This window comes from Delphinus delphis, chromosome 17 (genome assembly GCF_949987515.2).
Source record: "Delphinus delphis chromosome 17, mDelDel1.2, whole genome shotgun sequence".
Lineage (NCBI taxonomy): Eukaryota > Metazoa > Chordata > Mammalia > Artiodactyla > Delphinidae > Delphinus > Delphinus delphis.
The window spans coordinates 64,715,787-64,735,017 of record NC_082699.1 but is presented as its reverse complement, the minus strand read 5'-3'; the positions used below and the strand labels follow the sequence as shown (position 1 = coordinate 64,735,017).

Sequence of the window (19,231 nt, the reverse complement as noted above, 5' to 3'; positions counted from 1 at the left end):
TCATAAAAGTTGTATGTAGTAATAGCAGGAATCAAAGGATAAGGTACTGAGGGAAATCATCTTCCTTAATATTCATTCACTATGGTTTTCAGAGTTTCTCTGCTTAAAGAACAATTATAAAAATGCTTCAACCCTTCAAAAGCATTATTTACTTTTATTTAATAAGACAAACAATTATAGTTTTTACTTAATTTTCCTGACTGGTTTAACAACTGTGAATAATATACCACAACATTTTTAGACACAAATCTGAGTTTTCAGAGAATTTTCAGTTTGCTTGATTTTGTACCATCTAATGCTTCACAATGCACTGATTGAAAAACCATTCAGTAGTAGCTTTCTTGCAAAAATGAAATAACCACCAGTCATTCTATTAGATATACCATATGTTTAGGGGTAGAATACCACTAATTTATTTAAGTAGTATTGGCATGTCCCCAGCATTAATGATCCACTTCATTCCAATTAATATGTAGTAGATTAGGGTACAAATATCACTAGGCTTACATGTAAACATACAAACACACACCTCCTCCCAACTCTTAGTTTAACTAAGTTGTCTATCGTAACTTTTGTGTACTAATTTTTTACAATCCCCAATTTCTTCATCTCAGCTTTCATATTATAGACTGCATATATTCACCTTTTGAAAACTTTTATTGAAAATAGTACAATAGTGACTTGGTTGTTTTATAAAATATAAAGATATTTTGAAATGTAGTTTTCAGTTTTGAATTTCTTACTAAGATTGAGTTTGGCATTTCGATGATTCTTTTAAAAGTTCTGTGAGGAAATGAAATTTTTTAAAAATTACATTTATTTTTACAAAGCCAAAACATAAGCTTAAAGTTTCCGAATAAGACTGAATCGTATCTAGAATAATAAAGCGATATTACTTTTTTTGTAGGAGATGGCAGATAGGTACTTTGGACCTGTTGGTAATGATGGCCTGAGCTAAACATCTCCTAATTTGAGGGGACACCCTTCTGTGTCAAAGAACAGAATGCGAAGGAAGCTATGGCAAGTATGTGTTTCATCGTTTTGGTATGGTAAAAACTCAGATACTGAATGTGCTCACTTAATATAGTGATACTATATTTGGCTAAAGTTTTAAAAGCTTTTCTTAAAAAAGCAGCAGATATATTCTTAACTCTTTTTCAAGAAATGTACTTTCAAACTTGAAAAATATAGAAGTATTGTCTGCTTTAATTTCAAAGGAAACAGCATCACACTTCATAATAAATCTATGTGGTATATTTAGAATTGAGTTTTCAATCTATTCAATACATTTGCTGACATCCACTGTGTATCAGGCACTATACCAGGTGCTGTGGTAATAGTGGTGAAACAGACAAATGAAGGTCATGAGGGTAGAGACCTTTTCTGTGGGGAAATTGATCTAGAAATTTTACTGTTCTTTTGCCTATATCCAGAAAAATGCTTCAAGACTTACAAGAACAACTTCTGAAAATATGTTTTCAGTATACAGTCCTCTAAGAATAATTACAATTATAAAATTTAAGATATTAATAATTAAATACTTTGATTTAGGTTAGGCATACCACTATTTAAATATTTGAATATATTTTTACTTAATTACTTATTATATTTTATTTACCTGATATAACTTGGCTTTTATAAGAAGCATTAGATTACGTACTATACTGTTGGAAATATTTATTTAGTCCAATTGTTATTGTATATGATTCCAGAAAGTACTAGGAAAGATTCCATAACCATTAATTTGGTGGTTCACTTTCATTTTTTGTGTTCTTACAAGTTGACATTACCAATACTAATTACTGTTATCCTTCAAAGTATTTTTTAAATTAATTAATTAATTTTATTTATTTACTTTTGGCTGTGTTGGGTCTCGGTTGCTCCGCGTGGGCTTTCGCTAGTTGCGGCGAGCGGGGGCTACTCTTCGTTGCTCTGCGTGGGCTTCTCATTGCGGTGGCTTGTTGCAGAGCACAGGCTGTAGGCGCGTGGGCTTCAGTAGTTGTAGCACGCAGGCTCAGTAGTTGTGGCTTGTGGGCTCTAGAGCGCAGGCTCAGTAGTTGTTGCGCACAGGCTTAGTTGCTCTGCGGCATGTGGGATCTTCCTGGACCAGGGCTTGAACCCGCGTCCCCTGCATTGGCAGGCGGATTCTTAACCACTACGCCACCAGGGAAGCCCCCTTCAAAGTATTTTTAAAAATTGAATGATTATATCCTGAGTGAAATAGGTAACAGTTACTTTATTTTATAAATGGGGAAGATAATGGACAGATGAATGGCTTTTCAGCCTTTCAATGATAATCTCACTTAGAATCAAGAATAGCATTCTTGTGTTAGATTGTCTGTGAAAGATTTAATACGCTTCCTTGAGAAAAGTAGGGGAAAATTATTTTCAGCCGAAAATTACTTTTGGATCATATTCACAAACTTGAATAATAAAGACAGGAGATTTCATTATAGGGCTAGTTTGTATATCACTCTCATTATGTTACATACCGACCTACATGCCAGCAGAAGGTAGAACACCAGGATGTAAGTGTCCTAGAGACCATTCAAAAAGACATTTCACTCCTCAAATCTGGGGTCAGAGCTTACCAGGAGAAATCTGTCTAGCTTAGATTCTTCTTTTAATCTTTAGCAGCATTAAAGTTGGGTTTCTCGGGTAGAAAAAAAAAACAGGTAGAGAGGATAGAGTTTCTAACCCTTTAAGCCTTAATTAGCATTAGCAAAGGGATCTTCTGAAATTAGATAATCTTTGGCCACAGTTTCTTAGATGCTGTTACTTGGATCACATTCACTCCCGTCTGTATTCACCTTGATACTTGAATTTTTATTATTTTGAGACCATTTTGGCAATTTTCTTGAGACTTATCTCTTAGGTAATAATTCTAGGTTACAGTAATTTTTACAAACGTTTGTTGTGGGTACAAATTTGGGTTGACAAATCGCTCATTTAATTTTTTTTTGAGAACTTGACTCTTGTTTCTAAATATTTTTATATTTTAGCTTTGAAAAATGCCTCAAGTTTGTAAAGACCAAAGAAAAATTTTGTAATTAAAAAAAGTATCCTCTTGGACACTTTTTTTTTGAAAAAACATGGTAGATAGCATTTGTTTTAATTTGAGTCCATTATTCTTTGTTCCTACTGTTATTTCAGGCATTCTGTGATTTTGGTGGATTTGTAACTTTTAGTTTGAATACAAACATGTAAAAATAAGTATTTTCAGCTGGCTAAACAGAACTCTGACTCAGAGAGGGAGAAGTGAAACTAAACAGAATACAGAGTCCTAAGAGTTCTCAGGATAGGTATAAATACACATTTCAAAGGATTCTTAGTTTGTATATTTTAGTTGTCCTAAGAACAGTTTTACTTAGTTGGTACTTGGTCAAAACTAACACAGTACTTAAAAATCATAGTTATCTTCTAAATGTTCTTATTTGACCCAGAATTGGCCTAAAAACAAAGTTTGTTTTTATTCGCATAAAATCTTACCAAAATAACATGCCTTTGTGGCTAACTAGGCCAATAAACTGTTAATCATTTAATTTAAAGTACAAGCCAGTCTGAAAAATAGAGGCTTGGAAATTCAGTGTAGCTATGGACCTACTTAGTTATAAAATTTTTTAAACTTTTTTTTTAGCACTAAGCATAGAATTTGAAACAATTCACTAACTTTTTATAGTGTATTACATTGAGAACCTGTTTTTAAATCTCTTTAAAAATATAGAATATCATTAAAATATAGTTTTCTCTTATAGAGAAATAATGATTCTAAGTTCAAATTTGCATTTGCTATCTTTATAAGAACTGTGCCTTTTCTTCTGAATTCTACTGCAGGACTAATTCTTTGAATGAATTTATCATCCTTGTTTCATTTTTATATAGTCTACAAATTTAGATATACACTATTCACACATAAAACTGATTTGTTATGGTAGAATTATAGATATTGGTAAATATTTGTTGAATATCCATTGCTGTGTTTTAATAAATAGAGTGTTTTATATTTGAGCATGTTTTCGTATTCTAGGGACTAAGGTAATTTTATTAGTAAGGATTTTACCAGTGAAAGTACTGTAAAGCGAGCACAGCTGTTCTTTATAGCGCCTCTATAAATGAGTGCTTAATGAAGTAGAATGTAGGTTATAATACACAATACACATATATTTTAAAGCTTGTTTTTTCCCCAGCAAATATTATTGGAGTCTTAATAGGCGCTGTTTGGCCCTGAGAGTATAGTGGAGAGCCATGTAAGAAGAACTACTCTTAGAACTGCTCCAGATTTTTATTCTGTGATGAAATAAATTTTGCTTTCACTAAATGCTTTTCTGCAGAGAAAATTTCATGTAATTATTTTCATGAGTTAAGAATCATGAATTGATTAAGGAGCATCCTACCCTCCGGAGAAGAACCAGTGCGCAGATAGAACCATGGAAATTGGCTTGGCCTATATCTACGCCCTGGAGATTATGTGTGGTCTTGCGGGCTCTTAGAACCAGTCTGACTTCTCTGCCGTGGGGCAGCAGTCCCCAAAGACGTCTGGAATACCCCTGAATGCTGTACACACTCAGATTCTTCTTCCTCCTGAAAAAAACCTTTATGTAGCACATGTTTTTGCTTTAAAAATAGAAAGTAAACTTTGTTTCCAGCTTGAGACAAATGACCATAGAAATATTTTAGTCTATTTGCAGTTTTAAGGCCTTGAAACTATTGTTTGTTGTATTTACAGTAAAGCAATATCATAACAATATTAAAGAAAACTTGTAAATACCACACATAAAAAAATTTCACCCATAATCTCATGTGAAAATTTCATTTTTTATGTTCTCATCTAGTCTTTGTCCACATGCATACATATTTTCCCATAGTTATTTTATAATCAATATACAAATTTTATTCTGATTTTTAAAAATTTAACAGTAAATGGATACTTTACCATATTCCTTAATTACTTTTTTGAATATCTTTTTTTTTTTTTTTGCGGTACGCGGGCCTCTCCCTGCTGTGGCCTCTCCCGTTGCGGAGCACAGGCTCTGGACGCGCAGGCCCAGTGGCCATGGCTCACGGGCCCAGCCACTCCGCGGCACGTGGGATCTTCCCGGACCGGGGCACGAACCCATGTCCTCTGCATCGGCAGGCGGACTCTCAACCACTGCGCCACCAGGGAAGCCCTGAATATCATTTTTAATGGCAGTGTAATGGATTTGATCATTTATTTTTTTAACGTATTTCTCTACTGAAAGAGTAACTGAAAATAGCATTCAAATATAATTATATTTACAGTGCTGGATGCATTTAGAGCATGATTTTTTCTTTTATTGGCAGACTTCACTTTATGTTTTAACTGCAAAGCCACCTAGCTCCTCAGTTGTGCAACTAAACTCTAACCCTCTTTTATAGGTAAATAGTGCAAGCTTCTGCAAATTGATTTTAAGCTTTTTTGAGTTGACTTTCAAAGGGAGGATGAGATGCCTGTCAGCTAATAGAAATTTCTATATGGCAGTTTTACTGTTTCAGCTCCCCTGTACTGTAATGATGAAAGGAGATGAATTGAAACCACACCATGGAAATTCTTATTCTGTATTTTTAACCTCTTTTGCTTTTTCGTTCAACTTGTGTGCTGATTATGATTATTATTATCAACTTGTCAGCTGATTATGTTGCTTGAGAGATAGAAAGAAAGAGAATAATAGTAAATAAATGGTATTTATTTATTCCGAAAAGAATTTTTCAGGGACTGGGGGAAAAAGCATTAGTTAGGCACCTGCTGTGTATCAGAGTGTGTGAAGCATTTTTATTTGATCAGCCTCTGAGGTAGGATACCAGTATTCTTATTTTCTCCAGGGCAGCGTTCTCTGCTTCTTTTCTAGAAGCCTCCTGTAGTGTGCTTATATAGTTCCCGATACTTCGTCTCTCATTGCGTTGATCATAGTTAGTCTAAGTAATTGTTTACTGCCTGTTTTCCTTGCTCAACTGCTAGAATCTGGCAGACCAGAGGTGATCTGTCCTGGTCACTGCTGTAATCCAAGTGCCCAACACAGTGCCTGGCACGTGGTTGACCTTCAACAAATAGTTGTTCAGTGGATTTGTTGAACTGAAGAATTTTGGTTTTATAGGTGAGAAAACTGAGGTTGATATGAAGTTGATATTGGGTAACTTTTCCAGTCACCTAACTACTAAGTGACAGAGGAGACTCTAAAACCTGTGGTTTTACCCTACACCACAAAGCCTCTGTGAACTTATCCCCCTGGGCCTGGGTTTCTTCTTCCATAAAAAAATGGGACGATTGGGCTTCCCTGGTGGCGCAGTGGTTGAGAGTCCGCCTGCCGTTGCAGGGGACATGGGTTCGTGCCCCGGTCCGGGAAGATCCCACATGCCGCGGAGCGGCTGGGCCCGTGAGCCATGGCCGCTGAGCCTGCGCGTCCGGAGCCTGTGCTCCACAACGGGAGAGACCACAGCAGTGAGAGGCCCGCGTACTGGTAAAAAAGAAAAAAAAAAAAGGGACGGTTGTGCTGAGGTCCCTGCTTACCCCCCAGAACATGACTTTATAATAAGGACCATGAGGATGCCCTTGTTTGTGCTTTGATTTATTTTTAGGTTATATCATAATAATAGAATTGAGCCATTGGACCAAATCTTGAGGCTCTTTTGGAAACTCTTAGTCTCCCTTTGGAAATATGTTAAATAATATATTGACTCTGGTTTTGTTAGCAAAATGTGAGCAAACAGTTTTAGAAGTGAAGAGGAAAGAGTATTTCTCAGGTCTATGTAGTTGAGTATAGAAGTAATCCAGGTTGAGGCAACCTAGGCTACTCAAAATAATCAGATTTTTAGTCTTTTGCATTACTGAAGATTTTTTTTTAAGCCTTTCTTTTTTTTTTTTTTTTGTGGTACGCGGGCCTCTCACTGTTGTGGCCTCTCCCGTTGCGGAGCACAGGCTCCGGACGCGCAGGCTCAGTGGCCATGGCTTACGAGCCCAGCCGCCCCACGGCTTGTGGGATCTTCCCAGACCGAGGCACAAACCCGTGTCCCCTGCATCGGCAGGCGGACTCTCAACCACTGCGCCACCAGGGTAGCCCTTAAGCCTTTCTTTTAAGTAGCTTATTTAAATTTAATTATAATTTTCAAATTATACATTTAAGTTAAAATATTTAATTTAAATTTAATTTATAATTTAAAATTTTCAAATTCCTTTCAAAGACCAGTGCTTTCAAAGGAAAAAGCACAATTGTGTGTATATATCATTAGATAATAATACATGAATATTTTGTAATTTTCATGACTTTAGCAAAAAATAATTAAGGTTTTAAAATTTTATATCTGTTTCAGTTCTTACAAACTGACCATCCTGAGCTAGTGAACTATAAGGAAAAGAAATAAAAGTAATAATTTAGTAGCATGTTCCTATTTTTATACTAGATAGGATAAAAAGTAAGAAGTTTAACCCAAGAACTAGAGAACCAGAATAATAAAGGGATCTGAGCTCCTCAGGTTTCTCTTCTGTATCTTTTTATTAGTATGGGTTACTCTGTTCTACTCCTGGGCGCTCTAGTCCTGCCTTTTAGAGTGAAACAACCTGAAAGTACACATTAAATTCACTTTAGCTTTCACATTTCACTTAGCACTGGCAAGCTGAGGATTTTTGATGAAAGTATTTATGTTTTTTTTTTTTTTTTTTTTTTTTGTGGTACGCGGGCCCCTCACTGTTGTGGCCTCTCCCGTTGCGGAGCACAGGCTCCGGACGCGCAGGCTCAGCGGCCATGGCTCAAGGGCCCAGCCGCTCCGCGGCACGTGGGATCTTCCCGGACCAGGGCACGAACCCGTGTCCCCTGCATCGGCAGGCGGACTCTCAACCACTGCGCCACCAGGGAAGCCCCAGTATTTACGTTTTTAAGGCAAAGACTTCAGACACATCTCAGAACCCATCAGAGGTGGAAGTAGGGATTGTGGGGTCCGTGGGATGGGGTCAGGAAGTAGTTTAGCTTCTATACTTCTCCGACCAGTGGCTATATTCTTTAATCAGTTTTGCACTTAGGCTTCTCATAGAATTTTGTTTGAAGAAAGGGCTGTCCTGCTTACAACAAAAAGTTTGAAAACCACCATTTTCAGGAAATGTAGTTTCAAGAAAAACTCCTCTATATCTTTGACTTCTGGCTGTTAATATACCCTAATAAACATAATAAGATTCTATGAGAATAACAGTCACAAAATAGCTTACTCCCCTGCCTTTCAGCAATTCTCCTTCACTGTTAAAAATGTGGGTGCTGCTCATTGGTTACTGTTCTGCTTAAAGTCTTATTTGAGGAATTCCCTGTTTCTAATGAGGAAAAAATGATAAAAACAGTGGTGTTCCTTATTGAACTGAGTAGGAGAGATGGTATTATCTTAGTTTATAACGTTTAGTTAAGAAATCATTTTAAATTTCAGTGATTTCTTTACGTTCCCTTAGAAATCAAAATTGTTTTTTTTTTTTTTTGCGGTATGCAGGCCTCTCACCGTTGTGGCCTCTCCCACCGCGGAGCACAGGCTCCGGACGTGCAGGCCCAGCGGCCATGGCTCACGGGCCCAGCCCCTCTGCGGCATGTAGGATCTTCCCGGACCGGGGATCGAACCCGTGTCTCCTGCATCGGCAGGCGAACTCTCAACCACTGCGTCACCAGGGAATCCCCAAAGATTTTTTATAGAAAAAAAAGAACACTAACACTTTTGAGAGTGGGGTTTGGATTGTTGATACCATTATTATTACTAAGCTGATGCTCTTTATTTTGTAATATGGGAAATCAGGACATTTAGTCTGACTTTTGGTCCAACTTTCCACCTGTTGCTTGGATCCATCACATGGATATGTAGTATATATTTGAATAATCCCAGTGAGGAGGATCTTACCACCTTCAAAGGCAGGACATTCTCTCTTTGGACAGCTCTGTTTCCTAAAAATGTTTCTCCCTTTACTGAGTCATGGAGACCTAGTTTTGCTATAATCTTTGAAATAAACTTTTTCTCCTCAGTTCAGCTAGGACAAGGATTATGCTAGTAAATGAAAATAGTTCCAATTCGTGGTACAAAATAAGTGATACCACTTACTGTATTCATTTTCATTTGGTTTAGAATTTAGAAGCACGCCAACTTTGATTTAGCATGAAAATTGTATTTTAACTATTTTGGGTGCAAAAGTATTAAAATGTATTTGTATGAACATAACTCACTTTTTCTTGATGATTCAAGGTCATTCTTGTGAATTTCAGCTACGTTTTCCATGATGATGCCCTTAGGGCATTTTGAATTTTACAGGACTCTTTTCCTATTCATTCTAGTTCAGGTTGGAAGTAGTTTTTTTTGTGTGTGTGTTGGCGGGGGGTGGATCTTAGTTCCCCAACCAGGGATTGAACCCCGGGGCACAACAGTGAAAGCGCTGCAACCTAACCACTAGACCACCAGGGAACTCCCTAGTTCAGGTTAACAAGCATTTAGTGAGTCTCTACTTCCAGGCTTCTGTATGCAAAAGGAGATATAGAAATGTATGAGAAGTCAGCCAAGATAGCTCAGCTGGGAGAGCTTAGATTGAAGACATAAAGGAAGTTGCCTCCATCCAGAGTTTCAGGAGCTTTGCTATGTCTCAAAAAAGCTATTACTTTAAAAAAGAAGGAAAAAATGAATAAGGAAACTGGAGGTTTCGGGACAGAAGTGTAACATTCCTCTGGCACAATATGGTAAGTTCTAGACTAGAAAACAAGCCGGGGAGGAGGTTGGGCCGAGCTAAGGGGAGAAGGTGATCTATCAGGCAGATTTATAGAGAGGTCATCACACCCAGCGCACAAACAAGTGTTCTGGCACAAGGAATGGCCTGCACTGAGAGTCCTTAGAATAGCAATCGTTTTTGCTCTGTGCCTAAAACATAAAGAAATAGGAGATGGTAGGAAATTGAGGTTGTAGCCAGGATGTGAAGAGAACTACATGTGGCTTAAGGAGTTTGAACTTCATTCTTTCAGCACTGGGGACCCATCATAAGCTTGAAGTCAGGAGACTGACATGATTAGATATGTTTTACCAATTTTGATAGCATTGTGGAGAATGATTAAGATAATGTTTCTGAAACTTTGATCATTTATATTCTGCCTTTGTTGCTTTTGCCATACTTGGGCATGCTTTGGGGATAAGACAGACCAGGAGGAAGAAGCGGGCATAACTGATGGATTGAATTTCTTATACACTTAGTGGTCATAGTCTTGAGTATCTGTGGCTGCTTTTATAGTTTTAAAGTTCCTCCCCTGTTAACAGATTATCATTTCACACTGATATTAGTATGCCTGCCGAAGCAGACTCTTTTTCCCCCTTCCCTTCCAATGTATAGCTGGCTAGCTGAAAAATCCAAATAAACAAGCCCGTGGGCTGACCCATGGGGTACAGTACATGACCTAAAGTGAGTTGGCTTGGAGACATCTATTTTGACCCTTAGAGGACTTTTTTCCTGGTCTGGTCTTATTCTACATCTTTATAACTGAGCTCTCCAACAACTTCATGTAAGTGAAATATAACTGTAATTTGCTTAATAGATCATAATCACTCATTTAAAAACATTTTTTAATTTATCTTAATGTAGGTGATTGGAGTTGTGCTTCAAAAATTTCAGCAGTTCAGCAGTATTTTATTTGCCAACCATAAGCTCTTTACTTGATAGCACCATGAAAAAGCTGCTAATGAGACTTGTTGAGCACAAAGACAGACTTGAAGAACCAAAAGCCATTGTTTTCAAATGAAGAATACTGAACAGTTTTAAGCCCCAATGCTTTTTAATCACCACTGAGATTTCCCCCATAACATCAGAATGGCAAGCAGGCGAAAATCCACAACACCCTGCATGGTCCTTGCCAGTGAACAGGATCCAGACCTCGAGCTGATATCAGATTTGGATGAAGGTCCTCCTGTACTTACACCTGTAGAAAACACCAGAGCAGAGAGTATCTCAAGTGATGAAGAAGTTCATGAATCCGTAGACTCTGACAATCAGCAAAATAAAAAAGTTGAAGGTGGCTATGAATGTAAATATTGTACTTTTCAAACTCCAGATCTAAATATGTTTACTTTTCATGTGGATTCAGAACATCCCAATGTAGTGCTAAATTCATCCTATGTTTGTGTCGAATGCAATTTTCTTACCAAAAGGTATGATGCACTTTCCGAGCATAATCTGAAATATCACCCGGGAGAAGAAAATTTCAAGTTGACTATGGTGAAACGAAATAACCAGACAATCTTTGAACAAACAATAAATGATCTGACTTTTGATGGTAGTTTTGTTAAAGAGGAGAATTCAGAGCAAGCTGAATCGACAGAAGTTTCTTCTTCGGGAATATCTATCAGTAAAACTCCTATCATGAAAATGATGAAAAATAAAGTGGAGAACAAACGGATTACAGTTCATCATAATTCAGTTGAGGACGTTCCGGAAGAGAAAGAGAATGAAATCAAACCAGACCGTGAAGGAACTGTGGAAAATCCAAGTTCTTCAGCTTCTGAATCGAATACAAGTACTTCCATTGTAAACAGAATACATCCAAATACTGCCAGCACAGTTGTGACCCCGGCAGCAGTTCTTCCTGGGTTAGCACAGGTTATCACTGCTGTATCAGCTCAGCAGAATTCCAATTTGATTCCCAAAGTCCTCATCCCTGTTAATAGCATTCCTACCTACAATGCTGCATTGGATAACAACCCCCTTTTGCTTAACACCTACAACAAATTCCCTTATCCAACAATGTCAGAAATTACTGTTCTTTCTGCCCAAGCAAAATATACGGAGGAACAGATCAAGATATGGTTTTCAGCCCAACGTCTAAAACATGGTGTTAGCTGGACTCCCGAGGAAGTAGAGGAGGCGAGAAGAAAACAATTCAACGGAACAGTCCACACTGTACCTCAGACCATAACTGTCATCCCCACCCACATTTCCACAGGGAGTAATGGTTTACCATCCATCTTACAGACATGCCAAATAGTTGGCCAGCCAGGTCTGGTCCTTACCCAAGTGGCTGGCACGAATACCTTGCCAGTAGCAGCACCTATAGCCTTGACAGTGGCAGGGGTTCCAAATCAAACAAACGCACAGAAAAGTCAGCTCCCAGCCGCTCAGCCTACTGCAGAGACCAAGCCAGCAGCAGCAGGAGCCCCATCCTCTCAGCTTGTAAAAAATGAGACTGCAGTGGCGAACCCTGATGCGTTCGGCGTTCGGGCAAAAAAGACTAAAGAGCAACTGGCAGAATTAAAAGTGAGCTACCTAAAGAATCAGTTTCCCCATGATTCCGAAATTATCAGACTTATGAAAATCACAGGGCTGACAAAAGGAGAGATTAAAAAATGGTTTAGTGACACAAGGTACAACCAGAGAAATTCAAAGAGTAATCAGTGCTTACATCTCAACAATGATTCCTCCGCCACTATTATCATAGACTCCAGTGATGAAACCACGGAATCCCCAACTGTTGTTACTTCACAGCAGAAACAATCCTGGAATCCTTTTCCAGACTTTACTCCCCAAAAGTTTAAAGAGAAGACGGCAGAGCAGCTTCGTGCCCTACAGGCAAGTTTTCTCAACAGCTCCGTACTTACAGAAGAAGAATTAAATAGGTTAAGAGCGCAAACCAAACTTACCAGAAGGGAAATTGATGCTTGGTTTACAGAGAAGAAGAAATCAAAAGCTTTAAAGGAAGAGAAAGGAGAAATAGAGGAAAGCAATGCAGGTAGTTCCAAAGAAGAAACTGGAGAAACTTCTCCTGGAGATGAGTCTAGTGCACCTAAGTCAGGGAGTACGGGCAAAATATGTAAAAAAACACCCGAGCAGTTGCACATGCTTAAAAGCGCATTTGTCCGAACACAGTGGCCGTCGCCAGAAGAGTATGACAAGTTGGCTGAAGAAAGTGGGCTTGCTAGAACAGACATAGTTAGTTGGTTTGGGGACACCCGTTATGCTTGGAAAAATGGAAACTTAAAATGGTACTACTACTATCAAAGCGCCAATTCAAGCAGTATGAACGGTCTGTCTTCTCTTAGAAAAAGGGGGAGAGGGAGACCCAAAGGAAGGGGAAGAGGAAGACCTCGCGGGCGGCCCAGAGGAAGCAAGAGAATGAACAACTGGGACAGGGGGCCGTCCCTCATCAAATTTAAAACTGGAACTGCAATACTTAAGGATTATTACCTGAAGCACAAATTTCTTAATGAGCAAGACCTCGATGAACTTGTTAACAAATCACATATGGGCTACGAGCAGGTCAGAGAATGGTTTGCTGAAAGACAGAGAAGATCAGAGTTAGGTATAGAATTATTTGAGGAAAATGAGGAGGAAGATGAAGTTATTGATGATCAGGAAGAGGATGAAGAAGAAACAGATGACAGTGACACTTGGGAACCCCCACGACATGTGAAGCGGAAGCTTTCTAAATCAGATGACTGAAATGTAAGTTGTTAAGCTGCGTGTGCATTCACCAACCACATACATTTAGCACAGTCACCTCGTATTTGTCATCGTCACTTTTGACGGATTTTTTCTAAAATAGTTTCTCTTATGCCTCGTAAGAGGACTAGGTGCCATGAGGATAGCCAAGAGATACGATTATCATGTGTAGTCTGATTCTTGTGATGGTTATGTTTATTATGTAGAGTTTAATGTTGCCTTAATTATTTTTTATGTGAAATGTTCTTTACTTTGTTTTAAGGGAAAGTTACCCATTCTCGAAGAAGGAAGACTGGTGGGCGGGTTGGGGATTCACACATACTAAAGATAACTAAAATGTATTTCTTGCAACCCTCCTTCACTAAAGCTTCATTTTTTGCCTGTTTAAGGAAAGAATTCAAAAACGAAAACTAAAAAGAAGGGGAAAAGTATACCGAAGGAAAGACTTACCACAGGGGTGAAGATTGCTCAGTTTTAGGAAACTAGGTGAAAATGGCTATCTCTCTTTCTTTCTTCATTGTATTGCCCCCCAAACTATTAGATTTTTAACTAGAGTTTAAAATGCTTTAAGTATTAAAATTATTCAATTTTTTTTCTATTAAAAGCCAAAGGTCTGTTTTAAGCAATATATAAATTCATGTTTGCTTAGGTGGCATCTGTCTTTGAAAACTGTGATATAAATTATTTCTGTTTTAGGGATCAGTGGTAAATAACAGATTTTATATTAAATTAACTCAATTGCCTAAAATGTCTTTTCCTTATTTGATATAAAACAAACCTGCTACCAGCAGAAACACATTATTAAGTTAAAAATATCTCTCTGTAGGCATAAAAGTGCAAGTATATATGCTTTAAATTTGAAAGGTTTGGCCTGTTCCTTAACTCTTAATTCTTTTATAGATTGGATTAATTAAAATTTCACTGTAGTTGCAGATCCAGATACCTGATTTGGAGTTAGAGCTTGAATTCTTAATACTTTTGGAATTCAGTAGCATAGTTGGCTTCTTTTCTACTCTCTGTTTTAGAGTGTTCTAGGATAAGACTGTACTTTTTTTTAAAACAGTGCAATTGTCATGAAGTGTTTGTATCTGTCCATCAGTAGTCCAAAAGCACCTTGTTGTCAGAAATCACTGCAGTGTTCTGAAACAGCAGGGGAGGAAAAGAGGCTTAGACCCTCATCATGTGAGCATATTTATTATACTTACTTCCATAGCTTTTTGCATCCCTACCCCATCTGCTACTTTTATGCTCTCTTATTCTACACAGAATTTCTTTAATTCCCCCATGCCTTCCTCCCTGGTTTTATTTATTTTGTTTTAACAATTATTTATAGAGAGCTTAATATGTACCAGGCACTATTCTTATTGCTTGGCAGTAAGCAAGATATTCTTTTTTTCCAGATATTCTTTTAATTAACAGTTGTTTTTTTTTCAGGCAGAAAAACAGATGAGACTAAAAATGCACCTATTTTAGAATGAATCTCACTCCAGGTTATAGAGCATAATGTATCCTTGTGAGTCACAGAAGTTAAACAGTCTGTACGGCTTTATCCTGAAACGCAGCCCTCCATTTCCTTATGTTAGAAATCTTCAGGACAGGCTTTCTTCTGACCCAGATGCAGAAAATATTTTTTACAGGCTTTTTTGTTGTTGTTGCTAAACACAAGAATGTGCACTCGGCCAAGACTGAATCAACAAATTTGTTGCTGCAGTGAATTGTTGTCGTTGTAGTAGTAAGCTCTGCAGTGATTTTGGAGGAAGTTGTAATCTCATTCTAAAAATAATGTGAACTTTGTTGTACAGCTTAGTTTGACCTTACTTTAAGTTTGTGTGGGTAATTCTTAAGTTATATATCAATACGCTAATGGACACTAGGGTCAGAAAATTCACACAAAGCCATGCATGGTTTTTAAAAAATTGTATCGTATATGTTATACATGTACTTTTGTGGTACCTATATTGGCATGCTCTAATTTTAAAATACGCAAAAGTCTAAAATTATAAAACCCATTAATTACCAAGTTATCACTGGCTTAACAAAATAATTTTTCATCTTATAAAAGGATTCACCATAAATAGTAACTCTAAACAGTTACTTCTTCATTTAGATACGGTTTAATTTACCAAAAAAAAAAAGTAACCAAAACCTTTCCAAAACAGTTACTGCAAAAAAGTGATAAACACATATGTCTTTTGCACAAGCTAGCCCCATATATAAAAGTCTTTAGATTTCATAGTCTATTATGAATACAATGAAATATATACTTCCAACTAATTTTTTTTATAAATTATTACATGTAGGTAAAAAATGTCTATAAGCAAATCTGGTATATGCAGAACATATACACTGGAGTTGCACACAAAATCTGCATTACACAAGATACATATGGCAAGTGATCTCAGGATTAATAAGCGAATACAGAGGATGTATTTTAATCATTTTTGTTTCTAAAAGTGGTAAATGTTAAAATATGGTTATCTTTAAAATTTTAGTTTTTTATTATGTTTTTCTTTTATAGCTGCCTAAAACGTTGGAGGAGAATCAATTCTTCAACTCCAGATGTCTGGTTTACTGTGAATGGGCTCAATCTTTGATGACACTGAAAACGTTTGGGGGCATACACAATCTCAAAAAATAGGATCCAATACCCAAAAACAGTGGGACTCAATGTTGTGTCAAAGTTAAACTGCTGCAGACGGCAGAAGTCCCGCAGCGCACACAGGACACTAATTAAAACAACTTGTAAGCAGTCACATTTCAATGAAGTGCATTTTTATTCTGATATGATGGAGACATTCTGATTCTTAGACTTTCTGAGGGGGTTTAATGACCACTAGAGCTTGTCCTCATATTCTGTTCAGCTTAATACTGTATGTCTCGTAAGATGGGCCTTATTGCCTGTATTCTTTGATATATGATTAAGATTATAGCTTTGAGTGACCAAACATTTTACAGAGTAAAACTTGTTTGAAGCAGGAAAAAGAAAAATCTGATTTATTTCTATGTCTCATTTCTCAGGCCCTGCACTAAGATTAAGGAGTTGTGCGTGGGTTTATGTAATTACAGCGTAAGTGAAAAACAGGATGTGGACATATTGGAGCAAGAAGGTTTTGTGGTATCATTGGCGCTTAATGATTGGATCTTTCATTGAACACATTCATGGATACCACTATTACTACTTGTAATACTCTGTTACTTTTTTTCATTAGAAATTGAATTAGCTTTTTCTTAAACCGAACATAATCAGTACTGAAGAAGGGAAAGAAACTGGCATAAGAATTTGAATAGGGTGAAACTCTGAAATAAATATTGTACCAAAAATGTGAAAAAGAACCATGTAGTAAATATTAACTTAGTGTTTTCTTACAATCGTATAGAAATCAGAAATTTTGTACAGGTGACAGATCAGAATTTTCAAGAATTATCTTTTGGTGAAATTCTACTTTGTGTAACAACTTCAATGAATAAAGAAAAAAATTCTGAACTGATCAGAATGAGGTAAAACTTAGCTTCTCACTTATGAACATGGCAGTGTTCACTGTTAACTCTTGCCATTTCAGGAGACTGAAAGTTCCTCCTAACTCAAACTTTGTAAAGACCGGTGCTGTTCATTCGTGTTGAGAAGGACCCTTTCCTTTGTGACTACAGGACCATTTTTCAAAATGTGCTTTCTTCATAGAAGAAATGTTCAGTTTCATTAGCTTTGGATTTTAAAATGTTTTTCTGAATGACCAGATGTAGTGGGCTTGGCCAGTTTATTTTATCTAATTTAATGAATAATAAATATTAAGCTCTTGTTTTTACCTAAATGTTTGTCATCTAATGAAAATGTTATGAAAAAGCCTTGACTATGCATGCTGCTTTCATTTTTATAAACTTTTCATTTTTTAACTATAGCTTTATTAGTAATTCCAAAATGCTGCAATTTAGCTTATTTCTTCATTCAAACAGCTGGCTTTGTGGGTGGCTTTTTCATACTACTGTTAACTTTTTTTAAGAGAAGCAATGTAAAGACAGTAACGATTTAATGCACTAAACTGTTCTTTCTTTTACACGTTTAAAAACTTCTTAAAGCACTCTGTATTATAATGATTAAATTGCTCCCTTTTTTAAATCATTGCTAATGTGGTCTGAGTTTTGTTTGACAATAATTTTAATGTTTTCAAAATTTGAAATGTCAAGTATTGGAAATGAAACCTTTGAATATATTTATATTATGTTTCCCTTGCAATATGTTAACTTTGTATAACTGTAAATAACTATTAGTAATTTTTCCCCAGTCTCTTAAGACTTGACACTTAAATCTGCTCTGATGTTTGCTAGCTTTTAAATATATTTATTTGACAGAGCAAAGAACCCTCTTCTCCTGGTTAACTGTGTCCTTGAATACAAAATAAAAGTTAGCAGTGATTAGTAGTTTTCAGTGATTTTTTTTTCATTTTATTAACTGAATTTTCAAAAAATCATGGTAAAATATAACAAAAGTTGCCATTATATCCATTTTTAAGTGTACAGTTCAATGGCATTAATTATATATACAGTGTTGGGCAACAGTATCCACTATTTCCAAAACTTTTCATCATCCCAAACAGAACTCTGTAACTGTTAAGCAATAACTCTCCATTGCCCCCTCCCTACAACCCCTGGTAACTTTTCATCTACTTTCTGTTTCTATGAATTTGCCTATTCTTGATATTTCAAATAAGTGGAATCATACAATCCTTGTCCTTTTATGTCTGAATTATTTCATTTAGCATAGTGTTTTCAAAGTTCATTCATATGGTAGCATATAGCAGAATTTCATTCTTTTTTTAATAAATTTATTTATTTTTATTTGGGGGGCTGTGTTGGGTCTTCGTTGCTGCGTGCGGGCTTTCTCTAGTTGCGGCGAGTGGGGGCTACTCTTCGTTGCGGTGCATGGGCTTCTCATTGTGGTGGGTTCTCTTGTTGCAGAGTATGGGCTGTAGGTGTTCGGGCTTCAGTAGTTGAGGCATGTGGGCTGAGCAGTCGTGGCTTGTGGGCTCTAGAGCACAGGCTCAGTAGTTGTGGCGCTCGGGCTTAGTTGCTCCACGGCATGGGAGATCTTCCTGGACCAGGGCTCGAACCCATATCCCCTGCATTGGCAGGCATTCTTAACCACTGAGCCACCAGGGAAGCCCTCATTCTTTTTTATGGCTGAATAATATTCCAGTGTGTATGCCCACGTGTGTGTGTATTCATCTGTTTATGGATGGACACTTGGGTTGTTGTCACCTTTTGGCTAGAAAAATGCTACAGTGAACATCAGCATACAACTCACAGTGTGAGTCCCTATTTTCAGTTCTTTTGGGTATGTATCTAGGAGTGGAATTGCTGAATCTTATGGCAATTCTGTGTTTAACTTTTTGAGGAACCATCAAACTGTTTTCCACAGTTGTCTGTAGCCATTTTACATTCCACCAGCAATATACAAGGGTTCTAATTTCTCAGTATCCTCACCAACACCTTTTATTTTCAGTTTTTTAAATTATTGTTATTACCATCCTAGTAGGTGTGAAGTGATATCTCACTGTGGCTTTGATTTGCATTTCTCTAATGGCTAATGATGTTGAGCATCTTTTATGTGGTTAACGACCATTTGTATATCGTCTTTGGAAAAATGTCTGTCCGAGTCCTTTGCTAAGTTTTTAATTGGGTTGCCTTTTCGTTGTTGAGTTTTAGGAGTTTTTCATATATTCTGGATGTTACACTCTTATCAGATATACGATTTGTAAATACAGTCAATCCTCATTTACAGATTCTATATAC

The 19,231-nt window shown here is 37.0% G+C and overlaps 1 protein-coding gene across 3 annotated transcripts; it reads left to right on the top strand.

The window, feature by feature from the left end:
* The first annotated feature begins 908 nt into the window (after positions 1–908).
* On the top strand, positions 909–18,328 carry ZHX1 (zinc fingers and homeoboxes 1). Of its 3 annotated transcripts, XR_009516647.2 has the most exons (4): positions 909–1,024; positions 10,598–13,447; positions 13,834–13,930; positions 15,963–18,328. XR_009516647.2 is itself a non-coding variant. In XM_069541571.1 (3 exons), exon 2 carries the CDS (start codon positions 10,823–10,825, stop codon positions 13,442–13,444), a length of 2,622 nt encoding a protein of 873 aa, XP_069397672.1. In that variant the 5' UTR covers positions 909–1,020; positions 10,598–10,822; the 3' UTR covers positions 13,445–13,447; positions 15,963–18,326. The 3 variants fall into 3 exon arrangements, 2 of the variants coding, with proteins under 2 accessions (XP_069397672.1, XP_059851132.1); XM_069541571.1 differs by lacking the exon at positions 13,834–13,930 and having other exon boundaries at positions 909–1,020; positions 15,963–18,326; XM_059995149.2 differs by lacking the exon at positions 13,834–13,930 and having other exon boundaries at positions 15,963–18,326.
* The last annotated feature ends 903 nt before the right edge of the window (positions 18,329–19,231 follow it).

Excerpts from the sequence above, each read along its gene's own strand:
- ZHX1 (XM_069541571.1), top strand. The coding sequence starts at position 10,823 with ATGGCAAGCAGGCGAAAATCCACAACACCCTGCATGGTCCTTGCCAGT.